General features: G+C 41.4%; 1 protein-coding gene across 10 annotated transcripts in view; it reads left to right on the top strand.

Annotated features, from left to right (window-relative positions):
• The window catches only part of pot1 (protection of telomeres 1 homolog), a 350,815-nt gene extending 337,011 nt beyond the window's left edge, over positions 1-13,804 (top strand). For all 10 annotated transcript variants that reach the window (XM_041216484.1, XM_041216483.1, XM_041216491.1 and 7 more), the window contains 4 exons: positions 589-677; positions 2,372-2,466; positions 8,489-8,594; positions 13,149-13,804. In XM_041216484.1, coding sequence (XP_041072418.1) covers positions 589-677; positions 2,372-2,466; positions 8,489-8,594; positions 13,149-13,264 — 406 coding nt within the window. In that variant the 3' untranslated portion in view covers positions 13,265-13,804. The remainder of the gene's footprint in view (positions 1-588; positions 678-2,371; positions 2,467-8,488; positions 8,595-13,148) is intronic.
• Positions 13,805-18,825: the final 5,021 nt, after the last annotated feature.

The following is an 18,825-nucleotide window of genomic DNA, read 5'->3' as shown; positions in this document are numbered from 1 at the left end:
GCTGTTGTGCATCGTGTCCAATGTTGTTTGCAGTTTACAGTGATCTAGATATCTGCAGAGCATATCTTGGTAAGCCAGTTGTGTGCTTATCAAAATTCACAACTATAACCCATTCATTGTAGAAAAACCAAAGAAATTATAGGGTGAATGTGTATTGCGATATTAACGTATGAACACGATCACATTCTTTTGGCCATTGTTTTAACAGAGGCATTCAAATTGCAAAGGCATGTCTTTCAAACTCATTGCATGTACCTACCAGAACCCTACAGCACTGCAGATGATGAACATGGTCATCTTCACCTTTTAGGATGAGCAACACATGCATAAACTAATATACTCAATCCAGTAATACTGCATTGACTAAGCAAAGTTTTTTTTTAAAGTTCTAGCTTATATTTAAATATAATTTAAATGTCAAAACTGCCGTGTAGCTGTTGTATATCTTGTTAGGTTCTAATTCGTAATAGAAAAAAGATAATGTGTTGTTCAAAGGAATGGAATGTTAAAAGCTATTAAATGACGCAAAGGAGATGGGGAAATTTGGTTCCCAGCTTGCTTCCTAAATGGTGATTCTTTTTTCTCCAGATGCAAGCATTGTTCTGACCCTCAACCAGTGAATGCTCTTCAACCCCTGTCTCTAACAGGATCATGGGAGTCGTCAGTAATAGCCGAAGGTAAGCTTTATTATTTTCTAGCAGACTTTATGCCCCCACATCACACTGCAAGTTGTTTTGGAATCATTTTAGAGCACAAAAAGTTATTCTGTAATTGTGCAGTAGAATTAACCACCAACTTTAATCCTCTCCCTGCTCACTGTCTGAGGTGGAACCAGACTGTTTGCAGACCTGGCATCATATTTGACTGTGAGTATCTGCTTAATCAATAAGATGACCTACTTCCATCTTGTAACATCACCCGTCTATATCTTGATTCAACTCACTCCTGTTGAAACCCTAATCCGTGCCTTCATTACCTTTAAACTTGACTATTCCAATACTTTTCTGCCCAGCTTCCCATTATCTGCCCTCTGTAAACTTAAACTCATTCAAAACTTAGCTGCCTCCACCCTAACTCACACCAAGTCCTGTTCAATCATCACTGTTGACCTAACTGGCTTCCAGTCTAACATTGCCTCAATTTTAAAATTCTTGACCCTGTTTTCAAATCCATCCATGGTCTCATCCCTCCAGATCTTTGTAACCTCCTCCAGCCCTGCAACCCTCCGAGTTCTCTGAGCTCCTCCAATTCTGGCCTCCTGTGCAACCCTATTTTTAACTACTGACAGCCATGCATTCAGCTCCCTGGCCCCTAAGCTCTAGAATTCCCTCCCTATACCTCTCATCCTTTAAGACACTCCTAAAATCCAAGCTGCTTCACTGAGTATTTGGTCACTGGTCATGATATTTCTTCTTGTGGCTGGGTATCAGACTTTATTTCATAACTTTCCTGTGAAGCATCTTTGAATGTTTCCGCTACATTAAAGGCGCTAAATAAGTGCAAATTATTGTTACTGTTTTGGTGTTCATGATATGCTTGCTGTATTAAACATGTAATGTTACCTCCTCAAGTCTGTATTTCCAGAGAATTTTTTTTTTTACATAGAGGAAATGATATAAAACCCATAATGCAGGACCTGGCCAAGATTGAAAAGTGGTGTTGGTTCAGTGATATTAAGTTTGAGTTTTACAATCTGGTTATTGTAAGAGGGAGTGATCCATAGTTTTGAGATGCTGCAAAATGATAAATTATTCAGCTTTAATTACTCTGCCCAGTGATTGTTCAGTTTTAACACTATTTTAATGGCGATCAGTGAGTTAGGGGCAGATTCCTTCTCATACATGGGGCATAGTGTTCTAAACATTATTTTTCTGGAGCAAGAGGTAATAAATATCAAATATAGATTATATGTTAAAGTCACGTACCACAGTGTACTATGACTGCATTTGAATTCTTCCTGCATTGGAACTTCAGTCCTTCCTTCAAAGGTCAAGATGATGTTTGGACAATTAGAATCATATAATCTTGCAACAGAGAAGGAGACTGTTCGGCCCATCAGACCTGTGCCAGCTCTTTGGAGAGAAAAAATACAACTGATGAGTCCCACACCCCTGCTCTTCACCTTAGCCCTGCTTTTCTTTCCTTTTCAAGTATATGTCCAATTCTATTTTTTAATGTTATTATCGAATCTGCTTCTGTTATCTTTTCAAGCAGTACAGTCCAGATCATCATAACTTGCTGACTAAAAAGAGTTCTCTTCATCACCCCTCTCATAGCTGTGGCCACATTCACAATCAGAGAGTGTCCTGTGGGGCCTAACATACCTGTTGCAGTGACTTTATTACACATTAACATGCTTTCCTTGCACCAGTTTTAGGCATTCAGCTTCTACGTTATGTCTTTGTCATGAGGTTTGTGCTTGATGATGGATCGGGATCACTTGATGCATTGCTTTGGGATGAGGCGGTAAGTCAACCTTTGATTCCCCTCCCAGCCCTTGTTGCTTCCTGAAGCGTTGACAGGAACTTGTACCACGGACGCTATTTTGTTTTGAAAGTACCACTTCCTTTTAAAAATTAACAAAAGACCAGTATAATATGGACACTTTATCATAGAGGGGAAACTGGGTTAGTGAGAGAGTGAGTTCTAAAGCTCTAATCTAGTTGCGGTAATCAGATGATGGTGGAAATTATGAGGTTTCAACAGTTTAGACTATAACCTGTAAACCTCTGTCATCAGTCATTATTTATATTCATTGGGTATACTTTTTTAAACATTGGTGCCATGAGTTCATGTTGATATGATACAGTGATAGAACTCAATGACTCTGCCCAGATGGTCAACTACAAAAAAAAAATTGCCATTCTCCATACAATGGCCAGGATTTTCCCCTTGGCGATTTGGGGGTGAGGCCCGCTCGCTGAGGGGAAAATGACACGGGATGATGTCGGGAGGAATCCCCGATGTCATCCAGCGTCCATTTAAATTTTTAGGAAGGCGAGTGGTCAGCGAAATCAGCTGTCCACCCGCCGACCTGTCAATGGTCAATTGAGGCCATTGACAGGCTAATTAAAGTAATTAAAGACCCTGCCCGTCCAAGCTTAAGGCTGGCGGGCAGGCCAGGTGCCCCAACAAGCTCCACATTATTCATAAAACTTCATCCACTGGCCGGATGAGGTTTCATGTCCTTTTTGTAAAAAATTAATAAAGTTATAGATGTTTTTTATTAACATGTCCCATCTCGTGTGACACTGTCATATGAGGGGGACATGTTAATAATTTTTTAATGTTTCTATTTTTAAAGTTTTTTTCCACGGTCTTCTCACTGAGACAGGACTTTTCCTTAGGGAGAAGTGCGCTCTTCCGCGTGCATGCGCGAAACAGCGCACTTTGACAGATGAGGATATCCCCCCCCCCCCAGGCACAGGAAGCGCATAGTGCTTTCTGTTGGGGATGCCGTTGGGCGGGCCTTAATTGGCCCACCCACTTAAAATGGCTGCGGGCCCTATTTCAGTGGCGGGGGTCGGCTGTCCGCCCGCCGCCAAGCCGGTGGGGCCCGCATGTCATCTGAGGGCAAAATTTTGCCCAACATACAGGAATATCAATGACATTTTAGGCTGAGGTTTTGCATATTCCAGTTTAATCTGTATTGTCCCAGAGTCAACCAATTTGTGAGGGGAATGCAATAAAAATAGCCAGGAGTTTGATCCTCAGCATCAAAAAAATTGAGGTGACCTCAAATCACCTCAGAAATACCATAAAATTCTGTCAAAAAGTAATGACTATAGAGCAGATAGTCCTGGAACACAACATCGAACCAGACTGACCATGAGACATGGGGACATGAGTTAAAGCTGGGAAGATGCACATTTAACAGATGTTCCTTGAATTATATTCTCAAACAATGATTTATCGACACGTAGAATGGATTCCCAGGGGATCTAGTGATAAACAGAGTGTGGGTTAGGAGGAGAAGGGTGGAGACTGGATTGGTTTGTGGGAAACCTTTAAGTCCTTTCCAAATGAGGATAAACCAAATTAACTTCCTCATTGAATCTATTCTGTAAATCCAAAGAACTGAAACCAAATTAGTCTAAGCAGAAGTAAGAGCACTCAGTAGGAGCTGGAAGACAAAACTCCAATCTAGACTGAGGTGTCCAAAGCTCTAAGTAAATGGCCAAGGTATTCATGAGACCCGCCAATGGTAAGAACTCTTTTCCTGGTAAGCCACCATTTGCAGTTTATTTTCTGAAAAACATAATGGGATCTAAACCAATTTATAAGGTTGCTACTGTGTAATTCTTTACAACTAGTGGATCTCCTCTGGCATTGCTCAAGGATAATGAGAACCCCATGGTAGAACTCAGAATGACATTGTTTAGATGGTCAGCTATAAAAAAAATCACCATTCTCTATAGAAAATGTGGGAATATTGGTGACATTTTAGGCTGAGGTTTTGCACCTTCCCAATTTGATGTGTATTGTCCCAGAGTCAACCAATTTGTAGAGGGAATGCAACAAAAAGAGCCAGAAGATTGATCCCCAAATTTCCCTCAAGTTGCTAACTGCTTGAGCGAGGTTGGTTAAGATTATTTAACACTTGTAAAGCTTTAGCTAATAGCAAAAAGTGCACAGTTGTAAGAATGGTTGTTTGTCACAAGACTGATGTCAATTAAGAATCGCGTGTGACATGTAGCGAATCCAATAGAGACATTTTTTGGTGATTGCTGATGTCAAGTTGAAAATCCGGTCTAGTTTTTGAAATGTAGTGCCTAAGGACCTGCTTTTCTATAAAATTGGAGAAAGCTTCAGAAATTCCTTCATGCAAATAGTTGTTTGAGAGCCCGTTAAGGGTAATGTGGATAAATATTTGAAGCGGAAGAAAGATACCAGAAAGATACCTGTTCTGAAGAAGGGTCATACGGACTCCAAACGTTAACTCTGTTTGTCTCTCCACAGATGCTGCCAGGCCTGCTGAGTTTTTCCAGCATTTTCTGTTTCAGATTTCCAGCATCCGCAGTATTTTGCCTTTATTGTAGAAAGATACGATGGTCTGGTGAGAGAACCAGACAGTGGCATTGTTTTTTTGATCGATCTGGCATGAAAAGGATGTCCTGAATAAAGCCTCCTGTTGCTGGCAACTTTATAGAATCATGTCAATCAAGACAAATATGTATGAAGAAAAGTGATAACTTGACATTGACGAAACCTTGCAGAGGCCATGTTTCTCCTCCAGTAGTTTCTGGATTACCACATTATTTTCAACAAACCAATCTTGATGCTTATGAGAGGTAGAGTAGTGGAATAATATATCCCTGAAGGTCACCTAGTCATCCTCAATGCAGTGAGAGTCCATTTGTGCTCCATACACCATCTCTTGAGTTTCTCTGAGAGAGATTCCTTCATGACTGCCTGTTTGAGTTTGAGACATTGAGATGCTTCTGAACCTTCATGACCTGGGGGCATCTAGACGGTTGGATCTTGATGTCTAGCTTCGAAATGATAAGACGGTAGTCAGACCTGCAGTCAGCGCCGCACATAGCTTTTGTTACACGCACATCCTGCCTGTCCCTCTGCCTGGTGATGACATAGTCAATTAGATGCCAATGCATAGAATGATGGCGCATCCAATATGTATTGTGATGAGGGAGATGGAAAATTGTGTTGATGATTGAGTTCATGCTCAAAACACATTTTGAGCAAGAGGAAACCATTGCTGTTACAACTGCCAACCACAATTATTCTGATGACCTTTTCCATGCATGGTGATCTGCATCAATTCATGTGCTGAAGTCACCAAGAATGATAAGTTTGTCTGACTTTGGCAATCAAGAAGTGGGGGTCATCATAGAATTTAACCTCGACTTTGTCAGAGTTGGACATGATAGGGGCATACACACTGATGAGAGTTGCTTGTCTGTTGCCATTCAGGAGGAGTTTAAGCACCATCAGCACCCTTGGGAAGGCAAGTCAACTTACTGACAGCGTTGTTCATGATAAATTCAGTGCCTTCTCCGTGCCATTCATCTTTTCCATGGCTGCTTCAAAAGAATGTGTAGCCTGTACCAATTTCTTTGAGCTGACTCAGGTAGGCAAGTCTCACAGGGCAGCAATCTGGACATTGTACCTAGCTACCTCTCTGCTTACCAGAACAGTTCTCTCAGGCCTGTAGGATGTGGCGTTGTCCATGAGGGTGTTTTTCATGACAATGGGAAATTGTGCCTGAGTGAGATCTACCTGTAACTTCACCAGCTAACTGAAAGCATATTGAACTGTTTAAAGAGGACAAGAATACAAGAAAAGACACTGACCAAAGATGGCTGACACAAGTCACCTGATGTCTGGAATTGTAAGTTGGCCACTTCTGAATAGTTACTATATGGATTGCACTGCAGGCATGCTGTGACATGTTGTTCGTGGAATGTCACATCATGGGGGTGTCAAGGTCCAATTCAAAAAGAATTATTGAAAGGAACGGATATGTCATTTGCATCTTTGAGCTTACCTTTCATGAGACCATCAAGACAATGGGGAACTGCTAGCCAGCCAGGGTATACAGCCAACAGACACTCAAACACCCTGTGGAGGATGCAAGACCTCCATCTTCTGTTGGTTTCTACTATCTTGAAATGTGTCAAAGATTTCTGAGATGCAACATCAAAATATGATTACTTGTTCTACAACAATGACTACAGCAGACATGGTAATCAAATTTCTTGGGAATATACAACAAGCAGGACTTTAAGAACCAGGTTTGCTAGGCAGAAGCAGAGGAATCTGGAAGAGCTGCTAATGGAGCAGCGAGGAATCTCTCTCTCTCGCTCATTCCCTCTCACTCTCTCTTTTACTCCCTCTCTCTTTTTATCCGTCTCACTTCCTCTTCATCTCTGTCTCTTTCTCTCCCTATGTCTCTTACTTTATCTCTCTCTCTCTCTCTGCCTCTCTCCCCCTATTTCTCTCTCTCTAAATCTTGCTGTCTATCTCTGTCTATGCCATTCTCTCTCTCTCTTTCTCTCACTTTGTATCTACCTCTGCCTCTCTCTCTATCAGTCTCTCTCTCTATCAGTCTCTCCCTCAAGTCAAGTAAAGCCCTATCTCTACAGTCTAAAAATCCATTCACAGGGGATGGTGAATTTCCATCGGAAAGAACCTCAGAAGAAATTCAACAATTTCTGGAAAATGGATTACGTATTAAAAGAAAGGAAATTGTCTCCAGCAAATGCAGTTACATGGACTTCAGTTCAACTTTGGGACTTTAAAAAAACCAGCTAACTTGAAACAGCTGCAATGTTCAACAATCTATGCCTCAAGGACAAACAAAGGACTTAATCATATATTCTTTTAACTTTTTATTTGGACTCTAACTTTCCTTACTTCTGATACCTCTGTGTGTGTGTGTAACATCACAAATTTTATTTTTTTCTCAGGTTTAGTGGCTAATAAACTTGCCCTTTCTTTAAACATGCAAACCTGATTAACTGGCTCCTTATTGTTAACTGCATAGATAGTAAAAAGTACATCTGGATTTGGAAAAGGCATCCACGGGGAAAAGAAATTGAAAAACCTTTATCATGACCAACCAAGGAGGCCGAATAGAGGAGAGCTGGTTCACTCGTCCTCACTTGCTCGTAACAGTGTGCATATTCCATGCACCAGTGGTCATCGGTATCACCTTTACTTTCTTTGGCGACATCAGCTTATGACCTCATCAGTGGGATCCCCACCAGCTGCAGCCTGCTGGCCAGAGTAGGTGAAGCAAACAATGTTTGGGGCACCTTTTCTCACCCCTTCCTCAAACTAGGAAGATGAGCTGTGTGATCCTGAAAAGGCTGCTCAGTGGCCCAGGAGCTGCCGAGTCCAACTTCTGCTCCCTGAGTGGCGTGTGTGCAGGTTCGCAGCTACAGCTCCCAGTGAATCCACACCTGCTACTACATCGCTCACCCATCACCACAGGACTTGTGACAGCTAGATAACGGATGACAGATGATAGAAGGATGATCATCCTGATTTGCATGTGTATTTGATTCGAATGGGAGAGAGCTGCACATCGTCAGGCTGCATCATCTCATCCAGACCTATGTTGGTCCATTGGCAAGACGAGTCTGGACAGTGGCTCTACGGCTCATCTCACTGACTCATCAGTTTAGCTAGTTTCCTCATAACATTTAATAGGCATTTTCTTGCTTGCTAGGAAGCAGACAATTCCTTAGGAAATTCAGACATCTGGTTTGAAACTTGCTTTTTGCTTGCTTATTAGCATTTTCTGCTACATCCTGAGAGTCAATCAGTAACGATAAGTGACAGCTTCGAACATCTGTGGCTTCGGTGTATGCTGAGGCTGATACAGAATCTGGACAGTTTTAAAGTTGCTAGTTGTTAGCTTTGAGATAGATAGAAGTCATGTTTCTTTTTAATTTTGTTGATAATTAAACTGAGAATTCAGCAGGTAACAGGAGCCCAGTTAATTCTCGTTCATCCATCCCTTCAGGAAAGATTCTTTGGGATTTCTGCAGCTGATGTTGTGATCGACAATGCACTTCAGGAAAAGCTAACAAGAATAATGGACACATTGTGTCCACCAAGGGCAAGTAAAGGTAACAAGCTACAGAGTATTTTCATTTTAAATAATCTACACAAGGGAAAGCTGGATGTTTTCAGTCTGATTTGCGCTTGTTTTGCTGTGGATGCTTGGCACTTCAAAGAAGGCAGTGTTTCAACACAATCCAATTTAAAGTGTTAGAATTACACTGATGGTTCCTGGTGATTCATTACCCAGTTGTAATCATTAATAATTCGATGGGGACGTTATCATCAAATTCATGAAGTATCATGTATCTGCACATATCGGCTGCAGAAAAAATAAACAGAAAAAATTGGCAGCTCCTGATCAATAATCGCCCCTGAGCTCACTGACCTATGTTGGCCTGTCCACGAATGCCTCGATTTTAAAATTCTGAACTTGCTTTTCAAATCTCCCCATGCCCTTGCCCCTCCTGATCTCTCCACCCTACAAGCCTTTGAGATCTCTGCCCTCCACCAATTCTGACCTCTTTCACATATCCGATTTTAACTGCTCCAGCACCATACTTATGGCACACTTGGACGTAAGCTCTGGAATTCTCTCCCTAAAGCCTCTCCACGTCTCTCTTCTTTTAAGATCTCCTTAAACCCTACCTATTTGCTTAAACTTCTGGCCATCTGTCCTGATATCTCCTGTTTTTAATGGTATCACTTTTGTTAAGCACATTGGGATCTTTAACCATGTTAAATACACTCCACAATGGCGACTTGTAGCATTTTTTGTAAACTCTACCTGCAATTCCATTTTTGGGATGTTTGAACTGTGCAGCCTTTACATGGCGATGTAGATGTGATAATTGCAAGGATAACTGCTGAAAATATTGCAGCAAGCTCACAATGCAGCATCATTTTGGACAACTCGCAGCTTATTCATGAAGGGAATAGACCATCTCCTCACCTCCCCTTATCAAATAAAATGATACTAAAGCTGCTGTGCTCCATAATTTGTCACGCCTGAAGATGTTACATGAAGCAAGTGCCTGGCAAGTAAAGTGATTACTGTAATCACTGTTTAAACATGATGTTAAACCCTTGTGACTGCTATCTGTATATCTCCATTGTACTGGGTACAATTTCAGTCAGTCATTACCTTTTTTTCTCCAGTACAAGGGAGGAATGTGATAGAAAAGAGGCTGGTGAAGAGGGAAAACTGACAAGTCCTGAAGCACTCTTTTATGCAAGAAAAGGTCTGAGGAAGAAAAGCAGATTAAAGATGCTCTGTGCAGAGCAGTGAGCATATTAGAAAGTTAATATAGCCTGAAGAATTAGAGGGAGGTACACAGTTGTTGAATTCAATAATCAGAAGGCATCAGTGTCAGTAAAGAGGTGGAGGAAAAGAAGTTGATACATTTTTAAAAAATTTCTAGTTAAAAGCCTGTCTTTAATAATCATTCAAACTCAGTGGCCCTCTGTGGGTGAACCATGCTGTTTCCCAGCAGTACTGAGTGTCATGGCAACAGACAGTTCCCTACATGATGAAAACGATCAGGTGGGGTGGGTTGGGGGGATGGGGTGGTGGTGAGCTGCATGTATCAGTTGAAAGGAGTACAATTGACTCCTACGATGTGAAACCCTCCACCCAGAATGCTTAAACCTCCCTACTGAGAGGGAGGTCACGGGGTGGAAGACAGTGAAAGACAACGAAGTAGGAGCAATGTGCTGCACTAATGTTCTTCCCAACTAGCACCGAGTGACCTGCTTGCCTGGGCCTGTTAGGGTAAAACGTATAAGAATGGGGAATAAGAAAATGGTGAGGAAGGGGAGAACTGTCTCACTAAATTAATAACATTTTAATTCATCCAACAACTCAACAAATTTATGACTCCTAGGGAGGCTTGAGTCCTTGGTCTAGGCTGAATTAATTATCTTAAGATTTTTTTTCTCCTTTATTATTTCATGAGATATGGGCATTGCTGGCAAGGCCAGCATTTGTTGCTCGTTCCCAATTGCCCTTGAGCTGAGTGGCTTGCTGGGCCACTTCAGGGCGCAGTTAACAGTCAACCACATTGCTGTGAGTCTGGAGTCACATGTAGGCCAGACTAGGTAAGGACAACAGATTTCCTTCCCTGTAGGACATTAGTTTACGATAATCAATGATTATCATTATTGAGACTGGCTTTAATTCCAGATTTATAAATTGAACTTGAATTCCACCAGCTGCCATGGTGGGATTTGAACCCCCCCCCCACCGACCCCCCGCTCCCTCCGAATATGAGCCTAGGCCTTCGGATTACTAGTCCAGTGGGGATTACCACTATGCCACTGTCTCCCCTGGTGGTAGGATGGCTGCCACTAGACTCAGCTCCCCAGTTAATGAGAAGAAAATGGGCCAAGTTTTCAGCTCCACTATGTGGGTGCTACATGAGCTCTGCTGAAATGTCTCCTGCAATCAAATAGCTGTCCACATTCCCGATTAAAGGTCACTTGCAAATAATAAATGCTTGGGCACATTTCCAGAGCATGGGTGCTTGCCTCTGGAACTGCAACACAGGAAGGAAAAGGAGTCAGCATCAACAGGAAGGAAGGAGAGATATCTGGTGGGCAACTGATACCTGATGGTTTGGAAATAGGAAATCAACTGTTGACAGTCTGAAAAGTAGTGGAGATCAAAGTACTTAGAATACAGAAACAGGCCATTCAGCCCAACTGTTGTTCCACATGAGCTTCCTGCCCCCTCTTTTCATCTGACCCCATCAACAGATCTTTCTGTTCCTTTCTCCCCCGTGTGTTTAACTTTTTGCCCCATGTGCTTCCTTGAGTTCATCTGTGCTATTCATCTTATCCACTCCCTCTGGTAACAGGTTCTGCATTCCAATCACTCTCTGGGTAGAAGTTCACAGCATGGAATGAGATCATTTGGTCTATCGCGTCTTTGCTGGCCAACGAATAGCCATCCAGCCTAATTCTGTTTTCCAGCTCTTCACACGTAGCCCTGTAGGTTACACCATTTCAATTTGATATATGCCTCTGTCACCCTTTCAGATCGTGAGTTCCAAATCTCTTCCACCTTCCGTTGTGATATGATGTGCATGCACCTTTAGGGGAAGTGTACTTTGAATTGCTGTTGATCCTCACCCCATCTCGACAGGTTGGGATGCATCTGTCCCATGACTTGTAGTCAGTATGCAAGTAGCGGGGTAGAGATTAGAGATACTATACTTAGCCTCCTAGTGACAGTTATCTGCATATAGCTTTATCTTCAAAGAAAGAACCCACATTATTGTTTCACCAATCCTTTTGTATGATTGGCACGTTATGTCAAAGAGAAGGAGAACATAACACCTTCTGAGTAAAAAGGTTTCCCCTTGAACCCCTCTAAAGCTCTTACCCTAAATCTATGCCCCTGGTTATAAACCCCTTGACGATGGGGATTATGGTGTCACTATCCACTCTATTATTTTATACACTTCTCATGAATACTCTACGAAATTTATTAATAACTGTCTTAAATTTAACTTCCCTATGTCTACTCTGTCAAACTTCGATTGTCTGAAAGATGGGAACACATTGCTCATTAAATAATTTCCACTGTAGTGAACATGCCTAGGGAAATGGTTACAACCCAGCATGTCACACATCTTGCTGTCACCAACCTCAGTAGAGTTTTTAACACCTATGTGTGGATTTACAGAACCATAGGAACAGTACAGCTCAGGGCTAATTGCACAGGCACTTCTGGGATGCTGTTTCAGACCTGCTGTCTATTCTAACCATCAGATTATCAACCACTGGGCACAATTACTTCACACATTGAAAACCTTTTAAATCATACTAACATTAAACAATGAAAAATATCACTGAAACCTAGACTTTATTCCAAAATCCTCTTTTGGTTGTAAGAAACTTGCATTCCTGATTTCATCAAGGCCCCAAGGCCGCAGTGTAGAAATCTTACAGCAATATTTAAATAATATCACACTTTCTCACCCAGAATGCATGAACTCTTATTTTTTTCAATGTTTTTGTAATTGGTCGTATATCAATATTGAACATCCGAGTCTACCAGTGCCTGCTTGTGATGTTAATTTGTGTGGCATTACTCTGTCTGGTTTTTAGCCAGAGTAATGAAAAGAAATCATGGCTAGAGGAGTATTACATTGTGGAATATTATGTTGTTAGTCATTCACTTACACCCACTTGCCTCCCTTCCTTTCTTACCCAACCCTTTCCCTTTCTCTCCCACCCATGCTTTTGATGTCACCTATTCCATTCCCTTTCCCCCGTCCAATTCCCCTCTCCCGATAACACATGACCCCTCCTCTCCCACCTTGCCTCTCCCATTCCCTGGCCCGCCTCTCTCGCTCCCTGGCCCTCCTCTCCTGCTCCCTCCCCTTCCTCTCCCACGCCCTCCCCCTCCTCTCTGCCCCTGAAGCTGTAACAATGCTTCTTGAAATTAAAGGCCAGAATTCAAAAAAAATATATTTTGTTTTTTGATCGGCCAGCCAGAAATCTGGGTTCTGTCTATCTAATAAAAGACTTTTATTAAATAAAAAACTTAATAAGTAACATACTTTTATTAAATCTGCTTTGATCATACTAAAGAGGCTTTGTAATCCATGTGCCCGCAGATGACTGCCCCTGGCTGGAATGCTGCATCAAGTCCTATTATGTCAGTGACGGCTCAGAACAGAAGACATACTACCAAATATTTGATACTGTTGTTGCAGGAGCTGAGGACCTTTAACATTTGATGTGCATGACAATAGCCCAGCTTTACCGAGAATGAATTTAATCATATTTCCTTTTTTTAATGAACTAACAGCAGTGTTTTCTTTTAGAAAAAACACAACTACAGAACTTCATGTGCAAATATTCAGCCCAAGTTTCAGTATGGGTATGACTAGATTTAGCAATGAAAACCAAAAGCTCATTCTTCTGTGAAGAAACAGACTGGAATAATCTGGCTTTATTAACATCTCCATAACACTCCTGCACACAGTTTTAGGATGCCCTTGTGGCTGGATTTTGTTTTCTGAACAAATGCATCATTATCCGCTGTTAACTATTTCACACAGTGTACTATTTTATGGAATATCTAAAGAGAAGGATGTAATTAAGGAAGACTATTGTTTTATCATAAAACTTAATGACATAGACTGATGAATACATGTAAGCTTATAACTACATAACTTGCTTTGCTGCTTAGCGAAGTAAACACTTCATGTTCAATTTGGATAAATGTTATTCATTTTGTTATTAATCATAATGTTTTTTTCTCATGAAATGCTTTGAGTTTTCTCCCTTTATTCATTTTGTTAACATCTGCGTTATTTTTTCTTTTGTACTTGTCACTTTCAGATGTTGCTGAAAAGAGACACATGGTCCCATGCTTTTCGTCTCGCACTCATCAGGACAAATGCAAGAATGCCAAATTTCACATGATCACAGCAATTTATACTACAGGAGAAAAGAGTGCTGATTGGTTGGCAAATAGACTCTCATTGGCCAAGCTTTTGCCATGGAGAAAATAACAAGGAACCAAAGGCTACAGATAATTCAATATAGGTCCAAGGCTTGAACATGTTCCTTTTGTTTGCAGAAAACGGGTCCCTGCATATGAATGTATATTGCCACTGGCAAGCATAAATGAGCTACATAATGAGCTCAACTGATTATATTTAATTGGCTGTTAGTGAGCTATTAGCACAATCAGCATTGTTCAACAGGTGCTGCCCAATCGTGGAATCACATTTAACAGTAGATGTTTTGTTTTTGTGTTTTGCAAGCTCCGACCGGTTGAGCATGGTCTGTACTTTGCCTATTTTGAACAACCGGAAGAGCATGTTTGATTTGATCAGCCATTCACTGGGACGTACGACCTACATACCTGGCATCACACTGGCACAGAAATTCATACATGACGTTGCTCAGTTGTGTGGTGGCAGAAAATCTTTCTGGACTAACAGCACTCCTTGTGTCACCACTGCATCGTAGCAGCATGAAATAGCTTGCTTAACCTGTTTTTCAAATTTTTGAGTTACTTTGCCTTTCCAAGATCAATCTGATCATTGTAGTGAAGGTACAAATGGTGTTTTCCATCAATAGGATACTGCTGTCAATCCAAAAAGACACTCTGCCAACACTCAATTGAGCAACATTGTGTATGAATTTCAGTGCCTGTGTGTGATGCCAAGTACGTAGGCCGTACATCCCAGTGATTGGCTGATTAAATCAAACAGTATGCTCCTCCAGCTGTTCTTAATAGACAGACAGTACTCAACTAGCCCGCACTTGCAAAATCCAAAAACAAATCACCTACTAAATCAATGTGATTCTGCAATTGGGCAGCACTTGTTGAACAATCCTGAGTGTGCTAAAGCTACACTAGCAACCAATATTAGACATAGCTCATAATGTGGCTCACTGACGCCAGCTAGAAGTGACATGCATTAATACGAGGGACCCATTCTCTGCAAACAAAAGGAACATGTTCAAGCCCTGCACTTGTTTTGAATTACCTGGAAGCATGGGGCACCTATATTTCCCCATTGCTTTCTCCATGGCAATGCCTCAGAAAATCAGGGTTTACTTGCCAACCAATCTGCAACCTTTTCCCCTGTACTATAAATTGTGATGGTATAAATGTATGATGAGTGTAAGGTGAAAAACTTCGACAACATGTCTCTCTTTCCAGCAATATTCAAATTCTGTACTACCAGGCGACTTACAGATAACTTTTGTGTTGGACTTTAGTTTATAAAGATTGCCCCTTGTTCCTTTTTTGCTGCAGAAAAGTGCATTTGAAAACTATTATCCGGGCAATAGTTTATTTTTATTTTTCTCTGATTGATTCCTCTGAAATTGAATGGTCTGAAGTGCAGCACATTTCATTTAGCCTACTTTCAATGGAGTGAAATGGTAGAGTATTTAATACATAACATTTCTAGCAATGGATTTATTACAATTTGGTAAGTGTTTGAATTTCTTTAGGAGGTAGGGTACTTTGGTAACACAGTGAAGAGCTTTAGCAACTGCAGGCATGGGCTGTTCTGTATATAGACCCATGTGTTACAGTATCATATAATCATGTGTTAGAATACTATATTGTTATGATCCAATTAGCGACCAGTAATTTTTCTTTAAAGTAGGCAGAGTTTGAAATCCAGTTACTTACTAGGAGAATAAAGTCACAAAATTCCACGGTTTTAACCAAACAGAATAAACTTTACCATACGAAGTTAGAAAAATAAAGCAATTTACGATATTAACCTTCAGAATTAATATGAGGTACATATGAATTAGCAGGCAAACTGTGATCAAACACACCTCACTGCACATTAAATGGCAGATGCAACCAAGACAGATCCCAAGGATTTCTCAGCAATCCACCCAGACGTCAGTGTCTACTGTGAGTTACACAATCTTGTTAAAACTCTGTATCCCTCAAGCAGGATTTCAATTCTTCATTTTCCCAAAAACCACTCCAACTTGGTTGCCTCAATAATTGCTTATCTCCCGATGGTTCAGCCTCTCCTCCTGAAACTGCTTTCTATGTGATTCAAAGAGCTGCACACCATCATCTAATTACTTGCACAATATCAGCTCTTTAGCAGACAGCTAACTTCACTGGGTTGGCACTGTCCTTGGATTTCACTGAACTGCAATCTTCCCAGCTGCAACAAGCTATCAATGGCTCCCAGGGCTTCCTATGGGCCCTAACCCTCTTGGCAGCATGAAGCCTGTGACCTTCCGCTGCCTTCTTGGCTCCTCAAGACTTCTCCTGAGCCCTAACTGCACGGAGCTATCAATCAGCTTCTGGAAGTTCTCCTGAGCTCCAGCTACACAGACCCAGGTAACAGCCACACCTTTGCTGCCTGGACCTTTATCTGCCTCCCAGCGCACCCAATCACCTGAGCTTACCTTTACCCGCCACCAAGTTTCCCTTGGGTTTTCACAGCACCACTAGCACCAAGCAGCTGCCCTGGTGATCTCTGTAACCGGACCCCGAAGAACGTGGAACACTGGGCTGAGCATGCGCAGCACGTCCAACTCTGCACATGCACTGGAACTCCCAGGGCATGCTGAGACTCAAAGTCCTCGGCCTCTGCCTGGAAAACCAGAGAGACAAGTAAGTTCACATTTCTTAACATCTTATAGAGATGTGTGTCACGGTATCATAGTAATGTTAGAGTAATACATATGAAGCTGGGTTACAGTATCATATACACGTGTTAAAGCACCATTGCATTGTGTATTAATAGTATTTTGTCAATTTAGCTTTTCAGTCTGAAAGTATGATTCTTGTTCTGGAAATGTTACTGATTAAAATGTGAGAATTCGCAGATTCAAATTCAAACTGAATTCACATTTCCGGCATTTTGGCTTACAATAGCCACAGTGTACCATTGGCCTTTGACTTGAGTTCTGCTAGACCCCAGCCTCCCTCAAAGCCCTTTAGGTGCAACCTCAATCCCATCAGATGCTTCCAGACCCCAGAACTCTTAAAGCCCATCACTCATGATTATCTCAAGTCTAGATGCAATAGACCATCATCACCTATTCTCGCCCGTGTTCCTATTTCTTCTCCCAACCATTGTCCCCCTCAGCCCTACCTGTTCTGTGAACTGCTGTAGCAACTATTGTAAACATCTTTGACAGCTTCACCCCATCCTACATCCAACCTGATATACATTGCTTCCCATCTTTCTGCATATCCTTGACCCCAGATAAAATTTAAGAAATTCATTCAGGAATGTGCATAAGAGTGTTATAGAAATATTACATATATACAAAAGAGTGGGATAGGAGACTTATACAGAAAGAGTAAGACAGAGGCAGTGTGTGTCTGACACAAACACCACAGAAACTTGTGACAACCATAAAGAGAGTGTAAATAGGACACTCAGGTATACAGACAGAAAATGACTCAAAAGGGGAGAATGGGAAAGAAACATAATTATCTTTGAAGTGTAGATCCTGTTAGTATATAGAAGAATACAGCAATCAAAAATATTGATGAGGACACCAGGGGTACTGCATTACGCTTTGAACAGTGGCACAGGATTTCTTTACATTCATCTGAGAAGGCAGATAGGAGCTTGGTTTAATATTTCATCCAAAAGATGGCACCTTCGACAATGCGGCCCTCCCACAGTTTTAACTGAAGTATCGCCTCACATCTCTGGAGTGGGACTTGAACCCCTGACCTTTTGACTCAGAAATGACAGTTCTTCTGCTGTTCTGGAGTTGACACCTTTGCCGATAAAGGATAAACTTTATTGCAGGCCAGCCCGCTCATAGCATGGTGAAGGGCAAATAGATCAGGTCATAGGAAACTCAATGTTTTTGGAAACTGCCCCTCTGTTTGCAGCACTGCAATGATGTTGGAAGAAAACCTGAACAATTACAGCTGTCATCCACTGAAACATCCAGGTTTAGTGGGATGTTAACTATGGACTCACTTGATTCTGGGAATATGGGTGTTACACTTACTAAAATGGTGCAAAGAATGGTCATTTTAATCCTTGGCAAGATTATGGACAAGCTGTCAGGTAGAGCAATGTCATCGATGGGCAAAGATTACTGCACAACCTATTGACATTTATCATTCCAGTCTTTGTGCCAAATAGAATGCTCATGTCAGTGAGAGAAGCTATTGAAAACAGTCTGGTCACTTGCTAACAAGTCTGTGTTTAACTTACAATTCTCAATGAGAATCATAGATATAAATATATATATATAATATATCATATATATTATTATATGACTCTCCAAAGCAAACATCAAGCTAAAATACATCAGTTCTGCCATGGAAATATTGCCTTAGTTTTACTAGAAAACCTACACATCCCAAAATAAAGATCCACCACTGCAGATGCTTGGCAAATCTTACCAGTGTCCAGGCCAACTTGGCTCTTATTCTGAATGACCATCAATTCAGTCTGTTTGATTGGAGTGCTATGTTCACATCCCAAGAGTTACACTGGTCACCGTGCATTCGAGTGTTTAAAATACTCTTTCTGTGGGTATTGAAGCCCCATTCCACTCTTCAGCAAAGGTAGACAGGCTTTCTAATTAGTCAGATAGGATATTATTCGTACTTTCTGAAATCTTAGGCTGCAAATTCTAACTATAGCTCCGTTCGTATTCAGAGCAAGGATTATGCTGCCAGTATATGTGAAACTCACCGTGGCCCTCAATTTCTATGCCAGCAGATTCTTTCAGGCCAGAGCAAGCAACATTGCCAATCCATCACAGTTTGCCTTCATCGCTGCATTAGGAAGACAACATAGGCTCTCTGTGCCT

Source organism: Carcharodon carcharias, chromosome 21 (assembly GCF_017639515.1).
Source record: "Carcharodon carcharias isolate sCarCar2 chromosome 21, sCarCar2.pri, whole genome shotgun sequence".
NCBI lineage: Eukaryota > Metazoa > Chordata > Chondrichthyes > Lamniformes > Lamnidae > Carcharodon > Carcharodon carcharias.
This window is presented reverse-complemented; position numbering and strand designations above follow the sequence as displayed.